At 33.0% G+C, this 21,488-nt stretch overlaps 2 protein-coding genes across 2 annotated transcripts in view; both read left to right on the top strand.

The window, feature by feature from the left end:
• LOC139103616 (octopamine receptor beta-1R) overlaps positions 1 to 6,418 on the top strand; it is a 28,987-nt gene extending 22,569 nt beyond the window's left edge. The window contains exon 4 of the mRNA XM_070658469.1: positions 212 to 6,418. Coding sequence (XP_070514570.1) covers positions 212 to 419 — 208 coding nt within the window. The 3' untranslated portion in view covers positions 420 to 6,418. The remainder of the gene's footprint in view (positions 1 to 211) is intronic.
• Positions 6,419 to 13,913: 7,495 nt separating this feature from the next.
• Positions 13,914 to 19,995, top strand: LOC139103618 (organic solute transporter alpha-like protein). Its single transcript, XM_070658472.1, has 6 exons — positions 13,914 to 14,537; positions 16,842 to 17,037; positions 17,475 to 17,706; positions 17,802 to 17,958; positions 18,100 to 18,240; positions 18,992 to 19,995. The coding sequence occupies exons 1-6, from the start codon at positions 14,444 to 14,446 to the stop codon at positions 19,168 to 19,170; spliced, it is 999 nt and encodes a 332-aa protein (XP_070514573.1). The 5' UTR covers positions 13,914 to 14,443; the 3' UTR covers positions 19,171 to 19,995.
• The last annotated feature ends 1,493 nt before the right edge of the window (positions 19,996 to 21,488 follow it).

The raw sequence follows: 21,488 nt of genomic DNA, 5'->3' as shown, positions 1-21,488 counted from the left end.
AAAAAAGAGAGAGACAAATCTTTCATTTATATTTTTTCATATAAATTATTCGAAACAAGAAGTGTAATACTAAATTAGATATTTTTTAATACAGATTTAAAAACAATTTTTTTTTTCGTAGGCTTGGTTTAAAATAAAAAATTTAATAATTAATTGGCGCAATTAGCTTCGAATTAAAAAAAAAGTGAATTTTTTGTTTATTATTCTTCAGGTATCTGACGACATCGTTGTGCGAGGCCTGTTATTGCCCGGATACGGTGGTATCAGTGCTTTTCTGGATAGGTTACTTCAACAGCGCTCTAAACCCGCTCATCTATGCGTACTTCAATCGCGACTTTCGCGATGCCTTCAAGGATACCTTAAAGAGCGCCTTGCCCTGCTGCTCCGGCTGCTGGAAGACGCCCTCGCAATTTGTGTAGTTTAACACAACTCCGGAAAATGCGCCCCCTCGATAAGCGAATTTAAAACCCTCCCGCTTTTTTATTTCTCGACAGATCTATAACCGATGCAAAATCGAGCCGCCTGGTTTCACTAATTTTCGGACGTCAATCAACGCTGTTCGCAATTAACCCTTATTACCGGAATATATTGACTTCGTACGTCACTTATTCATTATTTGCAGTTTGGTGCGTAGCACATGATGCCAATCATTATCAATTATCAATCATTACGTCATGCATTTTGTACATTACCTTCCTTCTACATATATGAATAACATGTGGACAATTTTATTGCGGATAAATAGGATTAAAACATTTTAATTAAAAAAAAAAAAAAAAAAAAAAAAAAGATGTCTTGAGGCAGTTTTATAAAATGTTTATATATAAAAATGCATTCTTTATCGTCATTAAGATTTTTTTAAACGTTGCGACTTAAAAGTAGGACGTTACCTTAAAATTTATTTTGCGACATAAAAAAACACAATTTTTATCAATATATTCCTCGTAAATTAATGTATTATTTACGGTTGAAGAAAAATATTTAATTAAATTTAAAGGGTTAATCGCGATTTAGCGATCTTTAAAGCGTGAGTTCCTTTGAAATACCACTACAGTCATCGTTCGAGCGACGATCGACGGCGTAATTGCCTTCCACATAATCGCATCCCGAATACATCCGGTAATGTGTAATCCACGCTATCATATCGCCTCGGGAGGCGCGCGACAAACGCTTTCGAGAGATTCCAGATCAAAATTAATGCTTTCCAAGAGCAAAGCTATTAAAACGAGTATTAGCGAATACAATCAACGCTATTACCGAACGATTATCATCAATATGCTTCAATCTGCGTGACGATTGCGAGTCTGAAATCTTCTTTCGATATTAATAATAAAAAAAAAAAAGAAAAAGAAATCTACTAAATATCGCGCAGTTAATTAAAATGAAAATTTACCTCGATTATTTTAATTTCCCAAATTTTCATGAATACGGGAAAGTATTCTTGTATATATAGAAATTTTGAAGGCATCCGATAATATTAATCGTAAACAATAAAGAGATTTAATTAATATAAGAGCAAGATATTTGAACAGACCATGAACAGTCAACGTTTGCGTAAAAAAATAAAGAAAAAAAATAGCGACGGAAGTTACGCAGAATGCGGATGTACATACACGTATGCAAGGCTGACGAGGGGATGAAAGAGGAGTTTAATCTGTGTTTACTTTGTACATATGTCGAGACAGTCAGCTAACGCTAATTAGATGTAATTATTAGCGCACTGGCATAAGCAAGTCTGTACCATACTATAATACAACAAGATACTAACGTGACGAGGCCGTGTGTACCATTATCGTAATCACGAAACAATAACGCCGCGATGGATTTGCACGCAGCTGGATAAGGACGCGTCCATCGCGTGCGCCATTTTGCCTGTATAAATGTATTATAACTAGCAATAACCAGAGAATTGTAAATATATAACAACGGAATCGTGAGTGGCCCATTGGTATTTTTTTTTCTTTTTTTTTTAAAGTATAAAATAATACATAGATAATAATGTATTGGCGTCGAGCTCTGTGTGTTTTATGTGTCGCTTGCGTGTATCGTGATAGGAAAATTCGAGCCGAGAACAACGTAGGATGACATAATTAAATAAGCAACTCGTTTACAATACTTTTATTTCTTCGGATAATAAAATGATTAAAAAAAATTTCTACTTCAGCCAAAGGAGTGTTACGTCCGGGAGCCTCTACAATATATATATTTTTTTTTTTTAATATTGAGAACGCCGATGATCGCCGATACTCGCGCCGCGAAGTATTATTATTTATAATATTATTTAAATTAATATTGAGAAGCAAAGAAAAATCATTTCGCGGCGCGAGTATCGGCGATCATCGGCGTTCTCAATATTTAAGAAAAAAAAAAAAAAATATTGTGGAGGTTCCTGGACGTAATACTCCTTTGGCTAAAGTAGAAATTTTTTTTAACAGGAAAGAGAACTTTACGAGATTATCATTAACGCAATGGTTTTCATTCGCGCGCGCTTATTCTTCAAAGAAGTAAAAATATATGTATATTTAGATGGAAGATAAATTACTTGTGTCATCCTAATATATGTGTAACCTGTAAACCTGTAGAGGTATTCCGTATTTTGTTAGAAGTGCTCTCTTTCGACAGCATCTTAAATCATTGGAAAATATCGCTTGCAACTACAGCAACAAATATTGATGTAACTACATGTATAGCATTCTTCTCAGAGATTACCCCGGATTCTATGCGGCATAAATAAAAAAAACACGTAAAAAGAAAAATAAAAAAGTAAAAAAAGAAATAAAAATAAAAAGGCTGGATGGATAGAAAAGTATAACGGACTAGAGACCAATTATATTAAAAATAACAATTTCAGTTAACAAATGAACGAACAAAGAAATGGAGAACAATAGCACTTTGTTTTATATTTAGAACGAAGTTGTAATTTTTCATGACAACTCCCTCACTTTTACTCCAATACGTTAACTTTATTATTTTACAATTTGATTCTGCGTGATATAATTTTTTTTATTTAAAAAAAGAAAAAAGAGAAACCGAAAAATGTCGCAGTGTTAACGCAGTACGGAATACCTTTTCTGTATCAATGTGATGGTCCACTTAATTGACCGTCTTTATTTGCTTCTGAATAATTATTCCGCGGAAAGGAAAAGAGTAAATGAGCGACAAAATGAGCAAGAGAGAAAAAGATAAAACGAGAGAGAAAGGGAGACTATGTTAACGTGCGCAGTTATGCGGACCGTCCGAGTAAAGACACTAATTAGCGTAATTTCCTAGTAGGCACGGCTTTTCCGTGTATCCTGGAATTTCTGACAAATCATCTTTTTTACGTTCCCTCAGTAAAACTTGCCATACGCGAAGGGCGACTTTGCTTTACAACAGTTTTCGCGAGTTCTCTAAATTCGACTTATCCTTCTCGTAAATATGTGAGTTCGCCAAAGTTGAAAAGAATACCGTACAATCGTGCAGGCCAGCGGGAAAAAAAAATCGTGAAATATATTGTTGAAAGGCTATTATAAAATTTTCTTTTTTTTTTTAAATTTAAGAGAGGATTAGAATACCTTCCCGGATTTTTTTTTTTTTTAAGCGAATTTCTGAGCGAAAGACGAGTTATGATATAAATGAAAAGATGGTTTTATATTGCTCTTTGTTGAGAATAATATCTTTTCCCTTTTGCAGTTCTCTGAAACGGAATCTGACGAATCCAACCGAACTAAATTCGCTGGAAAAGACGCACCGCGCAGATATCCTTTTTCATTATAAACGAAATGTTCGTTCATGTAAAAAGAATTTTACAAATCTGACAATTTATACGAGAACAAAAAACAGAAAACAGAATTCTAAAGAAAGATTAAATCGTCGTGGTATACATATTATTTTCATTTATTAATTAATTTTTTAAGTGAATTACGTGTATTTTAACGTACCAAACTTTTCGAAACGGCGCTTCGTCCCTTCTTTTTGCGAATTAATTTGTCTCGGATCGTTTGCTAGTATAAAGCATCAGCGAGTAGCGTTTCGATAAATCAGAAATTAATTATTTCTATGTTGCAATTACTCGCGCGCGATAATAGCAATAACTAATATTATTTCGAGACATAGACATTTTAGGCGTTTGAATATTGAATTCAACAGCGCATTGTCATTGTAGTATTGGTAAAATAAAAAAAGGGATAAAAAAGCATTACGTTACAGAGAGGCAATTAGGGACGTTAATAATACTGCCGCGAGCACACTTTTATTCCAGATCGTCGATTACACAGAATGGTTTTAATTGATTTATTCATTCAATAGCGTATATCTTCCGCGAATATGAAACCGTGCACGTAATCTCAAAAATATAATCGCTAGACATGCGAGCAGAGAAGGAAAAAAAAAATCAAATTTGTAAAATTAAAGAATTGGCATTAACAAAACATCAACAACTGGTATTAAATAACACAATGTTAATTCAACTGATCATTTTAATACAATTAATTAATAGCAAGAAGCAAATTTTAATTTTAAAATTATATAAATATATATTTTTAACTTGTGTGTACTGGCTTCCTTAATTGTAGTGATAAATTATGTAATTAATTGAGTAATGCAATACAAATTTGATCCTTCCTTCGGCGAAAACACAAATTTCGACGCGCATTCTACAATCGTCAAAGTATAAAACTTGAAACGAGTATGGCGAGTTTTCTCGATACAAGTGTTCCTTTCTCAACACATCGACGCGAGTATTATTTTTGTATGTAATATGTCTATATAATATATTGTAATGTAATATATACATATATATATGTATATGTATGTATGTATGTATAATATTAATTGTTACGTCAAGGCGTTTAAGACACATTTCATCGGGCTTCCGTTCAAGCAAGTTTCGGCTGGTTGTAATGCGTAAGAAGAAAGAATAAGATACATTTAAAAAGTGATTTTCGTGTACCGATCCAAAAACGTCGCGTCAAGTAAAAATATTAAAAAAAAATGTATATTAAATAAAAATATCAAAAAAAAAAGCAAAATGTGATTTTGTAAAATATCAAAACAGTATTAAAAATTAAAATACAAAAAAAAAAAAAATAGTTATTGTCTGGTAAGTCAAATTTATCACTAATAAAAAAAAGAATAATGTAAAAAGATAAACTGTATGCTTATGAGAGGTGTTAAGTAATATTTTTATTTTTGGTGAAAATAAATTGTTCGTACTTTTGACGTGAAGAAAAGCGACAGCGGCTGCAGAAAGGAATTTCAATTTAGCCATGTCAAAACGTTTTCGGAAATGTTTTGATATTAATTGTTCGCGATATATTATGTCGCGACGTACATTTCGACCAACGAAGTAATCGGTACCGCTTGTTGTGCAAACGCGCAAACGTTAAACCCCGACAATCTCGAGATGACGCGAACAAAATTTCATCCCATTAAAACAATAACGGTTTAACTTAAGTTACGCTGTACACAGGGCCTAATACAGAGGGGGAAAAAAAAGCGTAGTAATTAAAAGATGGATTCTAGCGACCACTGCAGTGGCAAATATAAAGCGGCGTAGAAGTTCAAAAAGTGTCTAGCGACAGATCAGACACACGCGGCAAGTGCGAATGCGAGACCGCGATGAGAGGACTGATATGTAGATATCTATGTAAATTACGAGAATAAGAACAAAAAAAATATATATATATATACGAAGACGAGAATGTGTGAAAAAGACAGCGGTGATAAGCGAATCGAGTCGGGATAAAATTGACTCGACTGAAACATTTTGCTCTATCTAACAATTTAATGCACTGTTGGGCGCCGAGTTCGCCGACCGCCGCGGTAGTATGAGTACGTGCGTGTGTTGACATCTGGCCGGCACCTTGCGCTCGAAGTTCGCAAGGTGGAAGACACGCGGGCGGCGGACGGCGAGAACCGGTTTGCCCGGCGAATTCGGCAGTCGAGCGAACGTTGCGTACGGTCAGCACAAAAAACAATAAACAAGTACGCGGCGAAAAACGTTTAGATATCTATCTTTTTTGGCTCGTGATTGTTTCGTATGTAGACGCTTTAAACGTTACGTTTCTGGCTCAGTGCTGGACAGTTTTACTAGACAGCCGCGAGATAAACCACGGATTGGCCAGCTGGCCATTAGATAACGGCTAGACCAAAATTCCACTCGGATATACACGCACGTTTCTTTATTTTCTTACATTTTCAGATTCGCGATCTCTCCTGCGAAAGACAATTTTCTTCAGTACTTTTCTGGAAACTAGTTACTATCAGAGCTACATCTAAAAGCGGACATTTATCCTTTCTGCTTAGTATGTAATTTCGCGAGTCAATCTTATTCCGTTCCGATAACAGTTAATAAGAAAGGATGAAAGAGAGAGAGAAAGAGAAAAGAAAGTAAAGAGAAAGATGAGAAAATAAATGATATTATATTATCAAAGGACAATGCAGTCTTTAATCCTTGTCATTTGTTTCTCCAATCTATCCTGCGACATTTCCCGTGTCAATATTTGATAAATTTCTACATTTTGTGCGACGAATTAATTTAAAATGACAACATCGTAGCAATGGTCGGGATTGTTTGCGGTTAACCAAGAGCAGAACAGCATGATTGATCGGTAGTCTATAAACATATATAATGATCGAAAGACTTGGGTTCTTTTTTTTTTTCACGATATATTATTAAATCTTCGATATTCAAAATTATCATTATTATTATAGTATTTTTATCGATACTATTTGCACCAACTTGTCCCGCAAATATTATTTTAATACCTCACTGCTGTTATTATAAAATGTTTTTTCTCATTAATAAATAAATTAATAAATAAGGAGCAAAATTATATGAAATGTAAAAACGCAAAGGGAATAACGAATAAAAGTAATAAATTAAAAAACGTAACGATCCGAAAGAATTTATCTTTTTCCGCGACGGTGTTCAAAGAACTTGATGAAACTAACGGAAATAATTTCGTACAACATTATTGCAAGCTGCGATTTTCACTCAACTCCTGCGTACAAAGAGACACGGAAAAATGAGAGGAAAATGTATTATAATTTTACTTCAATTTCTTTCATATATGAATTTATATCTATTTTTCACTTGTTTAATTTATGTATATATTTACTCATTTCCTGATCTTTTATTTATTTGCAAATTTTTCACGGGCACGCTTCATCTTGACTATGATAATTATTATATTTCGTAATAATACCAAAGTAATCACAATTTATGAAAACATTCTGAATATGCATTTATCGTGCCCAAATAATATCAAGATGAAAGAAAGCAAGCAGGAAATAATATTCTTTCGTTTATCAAGAATTCGTTTTATTCGGTGAACGCGACTGCAATATTTTGCCATCAAATTATACATTCACCATTATAATATTTTCATAATTACACGCGGTGAGAATATTTTTCTTCACTGGACGCGCATACGTTCGCGAAATTCGATATGAAATGCGAGCAGCAAACACTGTTCTGCTAGAATAGCAATTGCACCTAGTAAAATCGTGATCCACGACGACGAATTGCGCATAAAGCAACTGACAGACGGTGCCCGTTAAAGGAAATGGTTCGCGAAACGAGAGGCGAGGAGATACGATTTCGCGAGAATAACTACCGATCGTTGTGTCATATCGCGTCGAGAGACGTGTTGACAGCCGCGAAAAGACGTCTCCCTTATTCCCTTACTTTGTATCCGACCTACGTCGCCAAGTCGCGGGATAACACACGTATGTATTGCACATGGGGATCACGGGAAGAATAAGAAAAATATTTTTCCCCGCCGACACGAAAAGGAGAAAAGGCGTTCCCATAAGCCGCCCATGTCGGTCTTAGCGCGAGAAATTTTCCACGTGCGAAAACAAGAAAATTCTATATAATTTAAAAACAATATTTTACATTTCCCTTTGCTCTCATCTTCGTATCATATTGCGCAATAATTATACTGACGCTAGTATTCCTTCACGTTGCGAGTTATTTCTCGGTTGCGATTCAAAAAGAAAAAAAAAAAAAGTTTTCTATTACACGTATTAATAGCCTTCTCTTTTTGCTCCTCTTCTTTTTTCGTTTTCATTAATCTCGTTTAATCCCGTTATACAACCGTTGCATGCCGTGGGCTTTTACGGTAATTCGCATTTGTATCGTATCGGGGAATTGCATATAATTGCGCTGCGCAAATTGAAGATAAAATGGCAACTTTATTTACTATATGAAGTACGGGTACGTGATTCTGCATTACGTCGGACTGATTGCTCTCCGGAAAGTGCGCAACAGCTAGTCCTTCCATACGAGTCTAAGGCAACAATGAAAACGAGACATTGTCGTGCAAAAGAGAAGAAAGAGAGGCGCGAGAATGCATTTATCACACGCTCGAGAGATGTTGGAACGTGCATTCTGTTTAAAAGAAATCTTACGTTCTCTCTTTTCTTTAAAATTGCATTTTTTTTCTTTCTTTCTCTATTCAATACAATATAAATGCGTATAACGGAGCACTCGAGAATACATTTGACAAATGGCAGTTTCCGCGTGATAAATACTTGGCGAGGAAAAGATTCCTCGCGTTTTGAATAAAATGATAAATTGTTCTACCTCATTATATAATTTTACATAATTTTTTTTTTTATTTCTTTTCAATACTTACGTTTCGTGCCCTTTTTCACCTTAATTCCCTTCGTTGCATTATTTTTACTCGCTTTATTTCCTAAAAACAGCCAAGATAAAATTTCTTAAATTAACATTGGCACTAAAAGCAATGCTTTTATGTTTAAAAGCAAAATTTTTATAATTTTAATCTGTTTTTCGCGTACTACCCAGTATATCGCAACGGCTGTAAATAGACCGTGAAGACAATACCATAAAGGCAGTAGTAAAATGTACAGAACACTTTATAACGCTGTTCAACATCCCTCGCTTTTATTTTCCGCGCTGCTAAAACATTTCTATAAACCATACTATTTTCCTTCTCCATTTCTAAGTGCCTAAAGCGTAACGCGCGTGTAATCATGCTTATAACGAAATGGAAAATGATACATCGCCAGGGATATTGCGTTACGTTGTACTTCCTTAATGAGATCAACTTCGTATGGTACGAATAATAATTCACATAAGTAGTTAAAAGGTTTCCGACAAACTGAGAAAAGGCTTTTCAATGGTAAAATAAATTTATATTTTATAATACATGTTCATACTCCTATCGTTTTATAATTTTGTTTCATAATTTCATTTTAATTCTCTGTGATTTTCACATAAAAAAAAAAAAATTTCTTTTAAATATCTTTTCGGATTTATACACAAAAGGAATATTCTTTTCAAAAGAAGAATGAAAAGACATTGTGGCCCTTTGAAAATTAGGAAGATTGAGAAGTCGTTGTAATTTCTACTAAAGTCTCATTTTACGATAAACAAGAAATATAAGCAGATTATGATATTCCATAACTCTTCATACTTCTCGCGGGAAAGAACAATAGAGGTATAAGTAAAAAAAAAAGAAGAAGAAGAAGAAGAAGAAAATTAATATACCGAGTAAGTTAATCTAAATGCGGAAAAAGGATTTAAAAAATAGAGAAATACTAAAATATACAAGAACAATTGCTAGTACGAGTTTGAAAATATTATGTACATTGTACCTTATTTGATTTGCATTTTTGAAGTGATGAAGAATTGAGAAAGTATCGTGTTATATTCTGTTCTGTACGATTCGTTCATTACTACGCCAAATAACAAAGTTATTAACAGAGTTAAACTTAGCAGCTTTCGATGGATACTCTTAAGTACCTCGGAGAAGTAATTAGTGTTATATTACGGATAAAGAGAGAGCAAGAGAGACAGAGAGAGAGGGAGAAGATGAATATCGGCCGCCTCTTTGTAAGCTTATCAACGCGACGAGGCCCTAATACGTCAGTCATTAATAGGGATGTGCTAGGTATTCGTGTTCGCAGATAATAACTTCTCGTTTTACGCATGCAGATCGGATTAAATTAAATTCAAAACTTCACGTAAAAAGGGAGACATTTAATAGAAATTTAATAGACGTAGAGCCTTAGATCGAAATGAAATTTCAAGCTTAGCAAAATGCTCTGCAAATTTATTATGAAAGTTATAAATTATAATATGTATGTAATAATAATATAATATGTTACTTTAATGATATTTATATACGAGTAGGATTAACTTATAAATAAATGTTGGAAAAATCTATACCATTTACTTGAATTAAAAATATTAGTTATTTTTAACGTTAATGTGTGTGAAAAATGTATTACTTAAAAAACGAGACATGTGAGTCCTTTTTTTGTTTTCATATCTGTAATGTTCGAAGGAGGCGAGAGAAGCCACGAATGTAAACGTATGTAAACCCACACTATCCGTCGCATCTAGTCAATTGTCCCAATTCCTGAACGGAAATCAATAACGATGCCCACAAAATTTATTTGCAAATTTGCACGCTACCGACACAGCCGCGAAAGTGAGCCATTGTCTCGCGCTTCGACGAAATTCCGAGCTTGTCAGATTGGAACGATCGAACTCACGGCGGGTGCCATTAACGAGTGGAATTTGTCGAATGTGCCAATGATCCAATTTCTAGTAATTTCTAAACTCACAATAATACTCGGCATTGCAATATATTCCACGACGCAGATCGATAAAATCAGCGGTCAGTAACTAAACGTTATCCTAAAAAAGATACTGGACTTTGTTCGTTGATAAACGTTACCAACTTTTTGTCATTCCGTCACAAGTGTAAGATAATCATCGTTAATTATGTCTCGCGTTATATTTTGTACAATAAAAATATAATTTAATAAAAAATAATATGTATCCTAGCGTTTTTTGTATTAACAAATCATAAAAAACGCAGACAATTTTTTTTTTACCTTTCGTGTAAATTAAATAAATAAATTCTATTCTTTAAATTAAAGTACGAAACCTTGTGTCGTAATGCAAAGAATAAAATTATTGTTAATTGCGATGTATTGTTCTTGTCAACGACGTTAAAGAGCGAGAAAGTGGTTGATTCGCAGTGAAATCGATATGATTTCAATATTTATTGCCGGTGTAAAGGCCACTTTTATACACGTCAAGGCTGGTCGTGTATCTATGACCGACTTAATATCTCGTCACATCTCTGCGAGTGCGACAAAATATATCTAAAATTTATTAAACTAGAAGAAACCACGCGCGCTATTTTTTAAGAAACCTACTTAACTTACTACATTTAAAATAAACTTATTATAAAATTCCAGCGTTAAATGTTCTTTTTTTTCTCTTTGCGATAAAGTAATAAATATCATTTAATTTATTCACTTCAATATTTATGAATATTATTAAATTGGCGTGCAAAATTTATATTTTAAAATATTATAAATTATTCAAGTAAAAGTCTATAAATAAGAAAAAAAATTTGAGAATAAAGAGACAGTATACCGCAGCGTATTAATATTCAAAAATGCTTCAGACAATCAATTAAAGTAAATATCTTCGCAAGCGTATTCTTACTCTATTACAGTAAGGTGACAAAATGCATAATTTTCCAAAAGCGAACGTGACTTGAATTCAATAGAATTTCTTATTGCACCTATTCCCGTTCTCGCCTTACAACTCACATCTTTTTGCTCTAACGTGACCGTTTTGGCGATAAGGTTAAGATAAATTCCTTATGAATTTCCTTTCTTTTCACATGTACATACGTACGAGCGTCGCTGTATATTTTTAATGTAATAATTCTAAAAACCTGATGTGCATATTTTCAGCTTACGTTATTATAAATAATAATGATAGACAAATGTTATATCTTTGACGCGACATTTGCATAGAGAATGTTTTTAAGTGTTAAATAAATTACATTGCAGTAAATTTAAAATTGTACGCAATAAATAATTGTTACTTGCACTTTTTATGCCCTTGCAACGCGGGATGGATGTATATTTTTCTATAATAACGCGTAAATAAGTTATATTACTATACATCTTTACTATATCGAAATAGAGTTTCTCATGTCAATATCAATATGCATTAACGAAGCCAATTTCGCAAGTGTACCCTTCAACCTTTAAAAAGCTCACAAACAGCACCGCCAGCAGAGAAAGCGGTTTCACATGCATGCGCTTAATCTGCACAAGGAATCGACCCCTTTCATCCCACCTTCTTCGCCAACCCCAAGGTCACATATACGAGCTCCAAAAGGTTCTCCGTCTTACGAAGAGCTTCTCCTAGCTTGAGTTTTTGAGATTCGTCTACCTGATATATCTCAAGTTCTTCGATCGAATCGATTGTAATCGCTTTTCTCTCTCTCTCTCTCTCTCTCTCTTTCTCTCCTTTATTTCACTCTTCCGTTAATATCCTACCTAATATCAACCACGTCTAACGTTTGTAGGAACATAATGGTAGGGTCGGCTGGTAGAAAACCACGTAACGAAAATTAGTTAAAACCGCTGTCGCATTTACCTCTTTCCCTTCTTATAGGAAAGCATTTATCAAGCTCTACTCCCGGCGAGATGAAACTTTGCCGATATTGGTCTTTAAGAAAGATATACCATCTCGTCGTCCGTCGCCGAACGGCGATCCGAAAACCGAAAAAGTAACGACGCACGTCTGGTAAATTAATTATTAAACCCGGAGAAAATGCTTTTCAGGATTATGAATTAATAATTATTTCGGCGTATAAACTCTGTTGTTCGATTAAAATACGTGACGCTAGTTTCATTTGCGATATTTCGCGGCCGAGGAAAAAGAGATTGGAAAAAAATATTAACGAACCAGATACGAATCGAAACTATAGGCATCGAACAGGCCATCAATCATTTCTCCGGTTTCCAATTTTTCCCCCGATCGCGCTGCACCAACCTACCAAAATTTTTCGTGCCATCCGTGTGTTGTCATAACGTATTGCAAATATATAATGTAAATTCTTCAAATTGAACGTGTCGAAAGTTTTCCGTTTAATATTCCAATAAAAATTTTGAATAACGCTGACATGTGGAAAATAAATTTCAAACTTAAAAATCTTATACACGTATCTATCTTTGTAAAAATTAAAATTTAAAAATCCAAAAAGAGCTGGTTATATTAAAAGTTTATCCGACATACACATAAATTCATATTTTACAAATGAAAAAGACAATACAACTTTTTCAATAAAAACAATATCCGCAAGCATATTTCTTTTAAAGATAAAGTTGTTCTTCAATCTTCTAATAAATCTACTTCGAATCTTTGCGAAGCCTGTAAAATTCAATCCCTTATAAGCCGTTAAGGAATTATTGATTTAAAATTAGAAGCAGAATTTTATTCCTCACTTTGAGGTTGAATTTTTTAAATTCTTCGAATCCCATAAGTTACTTTAAAGCTATAAAATTCAATCATATATTCTGTTACTGAACTGTTAATGAACAAAAATTAATAAATACATGTAAAAGAATTTTTTGTCGTCGTATAAAGAGAAGATATTACATTTTAACAACATACAAATGTATACTAAATTATTAAAAAGAAATTTTTGATATAACAGCTCAACGTCCAGCTACAAATAAACTGCGATTTTGTTAAACATTTATTCGCGACTGCGCAGCTGCCGTTGAAAAATTCAGCGACAGTCGGTAACGGGTATCGTACGAAGATACGTGCATATTTCCTTCCTTTCAGACCAGTTAAACCAGTGAATACCGTTAACCAATAAGAATTACTAACGGTAAGTCATAAAATATTACGGCAAAAATTTTTAATTAATAATATTAGAAAATAAAAAATGTTAAGTGCCCATAACTGGCCTCCTAAAAAAAGTATACAATAATTTAATCTTGAATTTATATATAATAAATTTAAAAAAAAATAAGAATAAAAAAGAAACTCCACGGCGTAATAACAACGTACTAATATTGCTGATAGCGCTATATTTATTAAACTAATGAGCATTGTCAAGGCAATAATGGTTCACATTATTGGCCAAGTTAATTATACCTACGTAAAGTTTTAAAGTCGAATTACTCGATACTCAAAATTGTTACATGATTCATCCTCTAAAAAGTGATACGCGTACACTCGTTTAGTCAGCAGCTTATAAAATACATATTTAAATGTACAACGTACGAGTTAAGATATATTTTTTAATATGCTAATTTGATATAATATTGTATATTACGACATTTTACGTGTTTGCATTTAATTACGTTATATGAGAAATTTTAATACATTATAACGTCCAACCTCGCGCCAAGGCACGCACGCTTTTTACAAGTGATAGTTCATTACAACATCGCGACCTAAGTGGCAGCACGAGTAAAAGTGGGGGACTTACTCTCACTGTTCACACTTGACAGCCGCGATCGGCTCTCTCTCTCGCGCGCGGGTTTACCTGTAAGACTACTTCATACGAGCGTACAGTTTGCGTCAAACGCGAGTGAGACATACGACAGAGTGCAGTGATACGGCAATTCTCTTTAGACGAATTCGAAAGCGTCTGCAACGATGAACAATCCCGATAACTTCGCCCATAGAGAACTTGACGCGGATTCTAGCTGCGATCCGAATAACGTGCCCTCCGCTATCGAACTTGTAGAAAGTGAGTTTCGCCAACATCCGGATAACGGCGCGGTAATTTCACCGATAAAGCCCGGCGTTAACAGAGTTGGGATTTTTACTTTTAAACGAAAAATGCAAGACACAAGGTCAGATAAAACAATTGATAGAATATAGGGAAAATTAATTAATTAATTTAATTAACGATATCGATATAAGTGAGACGCCTTCGAAATAATATTTTAAATATTTGTTTAACAATAAATAATTTTATTTTAACGTTGTGTAATAGGAATTGTATGATATATTTAGTAAATTAAAATAAAAATATTCAATAAAGAAAAAACAATTATTGTGAAAGCCAAACAAGTAAATGATTAAATAATTCAGTTATTATTAAATTTTTTATTTGTGGACAGTTTCCTATTTTTTTTTTCAAATACTTTTATGGTATATCAAGGTCTCTTTTTATGTAGCTTTGCATTTTTAAACAATTATTTTTACACCATTCGTTCAAGGAAAACTGTCGTCTCTCATGTAAAAGTAATAATTCACTTTCTCGAATTATATGTATGTCAAAGAATTTTTTACCATATGGTTAACCTAAATATAACTACTTTTTACAATAAATACGTACCGAATAAATAATCAAATATAAAAGAATTACTTTAAATACTTTTTTTATTTCTAACTCTCTTAAATAACGTATTTAAACGCATAAAAAAAAAGGTCGAATATATTTTCATACTTGATAAATATCAATTATGAGTTAACAGCGTTGAAGTTTTAGCTTAATCAATATCGTTGTTGCAGATAATTATAGAAAGTGTGTTACGTATTTAAAGTAGACATTCCAAGTTAGATGCAAAAAAAAAAAAAAAACGCGCAATAGAAGTACCAAGGCATTAAAGTGCCGCGGAAATTATTTCCTTCCTTTAAGATTTCGAGTAAAATCATTCTCACGTGTAATGACAGATATTTTCGTATACAATTTGCACGTATGGAAATACGCCGCGTTACAGCACAGCCGTTTTTTTACGAAAACGAATTTATCGCAATGCATACAACGTAGATACGCTTGCATTGAGCGACGTAAGCGCATCGGTGAAAGTTGTGAACTCAGGTCTGGTACACGAGGCCTTATTCGCACGAGTTGAACATCCTCGAAAATTGACATACGTAACTATACGCGAAGGGTACTTGTCTCTCTTACACGTACACGTGTACATTTTCTGATAATACTTATAAATTCAACAAATAAATTATGGCAAAGTATTATAAAGTTGACGTTCCAACTTGAATAACATTATACGAAGACGTGCGACTGTAATGAGCAATGCACTGAAAAAGAACAAAAAAAATGCAAGGCGCGGTTGTAATTTTATAAAACGTAAGCTCGTGCAAATAAAATCGGTGCAATGTGTACGACGAAGATCTTTCTTCAAAATGCAAAAAGTCATTTAATCAAACACTTTCTTGAATTACGAATATTTCATACGCGCTTTATGAATTCGCGAAAAAAAAAAAAAATTGTATTATTCATACCGCAAACATCATTACTAAGCTTCTTCAACGAGCAAGTTAAACAAGTAACTCCCGCGACAGTAAACATTTGATAAGCATCTCGATTCAATTTCCATATCGCGTAACTATACGTATATGTACCTTCCTTCCTTTCTGCGTGTGTGCTCTTTATTTAGAATATTAGAGTACGCAACCAATTGTGTAATCTTATTTGTTTCCACTATTAAATATTTGCTTTTATTTAAACAAAAGTTTCCGTATGATTAAAAATTAAAACGAGATTATTTTTCGCAAATTGGACGTTGCGCATAAATATAAATCCTAATTATCTATTTTTAAACTTCTGAATATACTGCAATCGATTACATTTATCGCCTTTAGATAATTGTTTCGTGGTATAAATCTTATAAGAATTTTCTTCTAGAAAGATACGCGATAAGGAAAGAATGATACGATAAAATAGCATTAAGAGAAATCTATTTTAAAATGTTCTATCACAAGCTGTTTTGATAGTAACAAATTATCTGTGCATTTTAACTCTCATTAGGTTTTTAATTGACAGTGATAAAACAGTGATTAATTAATTGTGAGAAATTTACACGTGTTCATTACGTCTATCAATGATGTTATTATTATCGTTATTATTATCTTCGCTGATAAAACAAGTCGGAGAATTATGATAATAATTTTTAATTAAAATGTAAATCATTATATTATATGTATATAAATTAATATATAAAATAAGCTCTTTCAATTATCCTTCTACGATATTAAAAATAAATTGATATTTTTAATTATCTTCTTTTTCTTTTTTTTTTTTTAGGTTTAGATGCATTTGGTACTGCATTGCTAAGCGTTGGCTCGATCATTTTGGTCGTCACGATATACTTTTCTGCCAATGCTTGTCGTAATGTTTTCTCCCAAAAAGAATCAGAATCTTATAAAACAAATGCCATTACAATTCTATTGGTATATCCTGTCGTAAGCCTTTGCAGCCTCATAGCGATTGCGATACCAAGGTAAAAAGAACCTATTGCGATTATTTAATAATATCGAAATAACGAGTGAAACTTGCCACCAGCGAAGTGTAAAATAAAAACATGAGCGTTAGTATTTTCCTTTCACGATTCTACGCTTCCTTCAGATTTGGTATAAAGTAAAATACAACTCGCAACTTTATGTATACTATACGTAAAAATTATTGGCAAGGTTTTTCAATATTAAATCTCGATATACAATGTCTTAAAAAATTATTCGTCAATAGGATAAAAAAAAAAATTATCACTTGTATAAGAATCTTCAATTCAGATTCAAATTTATTTAAAAATAATCTAAATTTATTTTATTCACACATTAATTTCCCCGGAACCTCTCTTTTTTTTTTTTTTTTTTAAATACTTATTTAATCCTTTCGCAAAATCTGTCAAAATAATAACGTTCCTTGAATTTTCGGCAGAGGCCAGTTACTATCGGAAGCGATAACTCAGATTTTCTTAATGATTTCGCTGTACCGACTCTATCTCCTTTTGGTGGATGTCGGTCGCCGGAAGATAAGCGAGACGCCAACATTAATGCTACGAGTAGGGCCCTGTTGCTGCTGGCCCTGTCTGCCCTTTCCAAACCTTCAAATGACCGACGCCAATTTGTCTTGGATAGGAATCCTGGCCCTACAACTTCCTATCGCTCAGGTAACAAAAAAGAAAAAATCCCCCTTTCTCTCTCTTTCTCTTTCTCTATCACCTTTACGCTTCGATTACTATAAAAAAAACGTTCATATTTTCAGAGTCTCCTATACTTCGTATTACTGTTTATGGATGCTGAAAATCCAATACTCGCCACGCAATACAGCGTATTCCTTCAACCAATCATGGTAATCAGCATACTTTTAGGATTGTACAGCCTAACCATCACTACAAAGACTCTACATGCAGTAGCTCCAGGTAATGAATATGCTCGTTTACTTAAGATTTCTTTCACGTAATAAAAAAAAAAAAAAAAAAAAAAAAGGTGCGCACGAAATATGTTAATGTATTATTCAGAAACAGAGATCTCAAATCGATATTATTTCGTTTCTGTTTCAGAGGCCAAGCTGCATTTTAAAACGCTAGTTTTACAGTTGGTAATGTTATTTACTAAGCTGCAGACAGGAATCATCAGAAGTCTGCCCTCTGTAGGTGTATACCCGTGCAACCCTCCTCTCACTCCGACAGTTTACGCCAACGGTAATATATATGTTATCATTTGTGCCCTATGTTAAAATTTTTTTTCTGACTTCTTGCTTTATTCAAAATTAAAAACTGAAATTAATTAAATAGTAATTAAAAAGTTATAAAGACAATACATATAACTATTGCTTATTATTCAGTTTAATATTGTACTACGTTAGATATCTCTGTTTAGAGACCGGTAAAAAGATGATAAATTCACGGCCCGGCACTTTTTTTAAGCAGATATGATAAGATCGTTCGACTTTGAATGTAAAATGCGTCTCTACTTTTCGCTTCCCTATGAAGCACAACCAACTGTAACAAAGAGACTGGCTCTACTGAAAAAGGGACGTCACGCAGCATCCGCGAGCGCCATAAAAATTCACTCGTTATACGTGCTACGAATAAATTTCTCAAACCAGCATGAGACAAGCATATCATTTGTATCACAAAAGATTTCTTTTATTTTAGAAATTCTACGATACGTCGTTGCTTTAATTTTGGTATTAATATTTTTATCATTATCAATGTTGATAAAATTATTGTTATTAATTGTGCAAAAAATCGTATCTACTTTAACGAGACTTTTTCTAAGTATTTTACAAATTTACTTTCTCAATGCATTTTTCAAACAACGTACTCGGACAAATATAAATTTAAAAAAATGTTTTGCAATCTTACAAAATTTTTTTCAGTGATAATAAATAAATTTGAACGTAAGATCGTACAATTGGTAATATCGCTTAATAATTATTTTCAATTTCAGTGACGTGCAACGCGTTGTTGTTAATCGAAATGATGATGCTATGCTACGCCGCGCGGCATATATATTACATTGATCTGGAGAAAAATCAAGAAACAGATGTGACATCGAGAACAGGTCAGGTGGACGTAACGAATAGCAACGATGGCAACAAACAACTACCAGCAGTTATAACCGCGTGAGATTTGATAGCTTATAGAAGTTATTTACTTTAAAAAAAAAGAATATTTTATCGAAAAATTCCGAGTGCATGTTCGAGAGAACTGAAAAAATTTTTGATAACTTATATGAGTTATTTACTTAAAAAAAGTTTTCTCGAAAATTTCTGAATGCATATTTGACGTAACGAAAAAGAAAAAAACTCACCGAGTATGAGTATTGTATACTATCTTCAGTTACGTATTATCTTATTATAAAATGAAAAATAACTTGAAATTTCAAGCTTTTACTATAAATAGTTCGTCTAGAAGATCGGCACTCATAGATAAAAACGCTTAGCACGATTTCAACAACTTGAGACTGACTTTCTATAATCAGTTAAAAGAGATATTACGCACTCATCATTTTTTATTTTATTTCTTTTTTTTTTATCTCTTAATCCTCGCATCTTAACAATACAATGTATTAAGAATAAGTAGAAACAATATACAAGTGTAAAACTGAAATCACGACAGATCTATACTTTTGTTTTAATAAAAGTCTTTGTAAATAGCAACTTTTACTAGATCAATTTGCAAAGAAATGTACATATATTAAAAATTTTTATCTCTTAATATTAGAATTTTTGTTAATAAAGATGAAATTTGTTATAAATTATGTGCTCTTTGGTTACAAAAGATAATACGATATGTATATTCTGTTCCTATTTATACTTATCTAAACTATCATTACTTTCTTTGTATGAGCGAAGAAGAGCGTTAATATTCCGATAGCGTGTCTCAAAGAAATACATCAAGTACCTTTGTTTTAGCGATCCTTTTTTTCTAAAGAGACGAACGTTCTACAGATGAAGGCCTACGCGATGCCTATTCTTTTGACTTGTTACATTTGTGTCTTCCGCTTCATTTACGTCTTTTCACTCATTTTCATAAAACGTTAAAGTTTAAAATTAAAATTGTAAATCTTTCCGATATTTTTCAACTTATTGAATGAAAAAAAAAAAAAAGAAGAAACGATTCATACAATTTAAATTTAACATAAAAATTACGTATACATTTTCATGCATATATAAATTTAACTCATTGTTACGAACTAATATTTTATATTATTAGAAAAAAAAATATATAAACGTTAATTTTTTTTTTATGTAAGTACTTAAAGAATTGATGTGTACAATTATCTAACTGAAAGAGTTACGGAGACAGAACTACTACGTAGTTTTCATCCCTTTCACCGTCATTCTTCCACGTCCACCCTTCGCGAGAGGACAAACGATTATATCGCGTTTGAACAGGAAAAAAAGAAATGTTACAGAGGCCTGTGTACCCCCTCATTTTTCGAGTGATTTCAGGGGTCCGTTCGCCGCCTACCTGCAACCTGGCCCACCGAAACTACAAAACACACTTATCCGTCTCTTCCTTTTATTTCCCCCCTCTCTCTTCCCCCCCTTCCTCCCTCTTTCTTACTAAGATGCAACTCGCCGCTCGATCCTCGACCCTCTTCACGAAACGTGACCGTGATCGAGCTTTACAGCCGTAATAGATTTAACAGTTTCCTTCAAAAGATATGCTTAAGGAGAGCGAAGTAGAGAGATAGAAAAGAAGAATTACCGAAATTGAACAGTACCTCCTTTAATTTTCAAGTAATTCTCATTTTAATTGTCAGATTAAAAAAGAAATTAATTTCTAAAATAATTCCATATCTTACAAACTACAACTATCTCATACAATTTTTTTTTTTTGTAATATGTTTAACAAACAGAAAATGAAAGAAGGTATATATTCATGTATCAATATCTTATCGGTACACCTCGACGATATTAAACAACCTCAACTGCTACAGTCAGCAGGTTGAATAATCACCACATCGTAATTGCCGAATTACTGACTGGTAATCTACTGCGGTGGGACTAATTAAGGCACTACCCGAATCTCAAATGGAATGTTCAAATTGTTTTCTACGCCGTTCATCTCGTCTCATCTTTTTTTTTCCCCACGCTCTCGACTAGATAGCTTTAAGAAAACGAAAAAAAAAAAAAGAAACCGGATGATATTTCGCGAACTAATGAGCCGACCCTAGCAGATTTTAACATAATCATCCTTATGATTTATAATAGAAGACAGTCTTTTCCCACCCACATTCTTTTAGCAATGTGTTGTGTCATTTCTATCTATATTTTAAATATAAAAAAAATCTATTATTAAAGTTTATTCGCAGTATTGTATATCGAAGTTTTTCGTATTAATTGTTACACGTCTTTTTAATTCTTCGATTATTTTAATTATACATACAAACAAACTCATAAACAATGATTTGATATATGTATGTACGTATATAAAAT

Source organism: Cardiocondyla obscurior, linkage group LG06 (assembly GCF_019399895.1).
Source record: "Cardiocondyla obscurior isolate alpha-2009 linkage group LG06, Cobs3.1, whole genome shotgun sequence".
NCBI classification, from domain to species: domain Eukaryota; kingdom Metazoa; phylum Arthropoda; class Insecta; order Hymenoptera; family Formicidae; genus Cardiocondyla; species Cardiocondyla obscurior.
The sequence above is the reverse complement of the archived record's forward strand: the minus strand, read 5'-3'. Positions and strand labels throughout refer to the sequence as shown.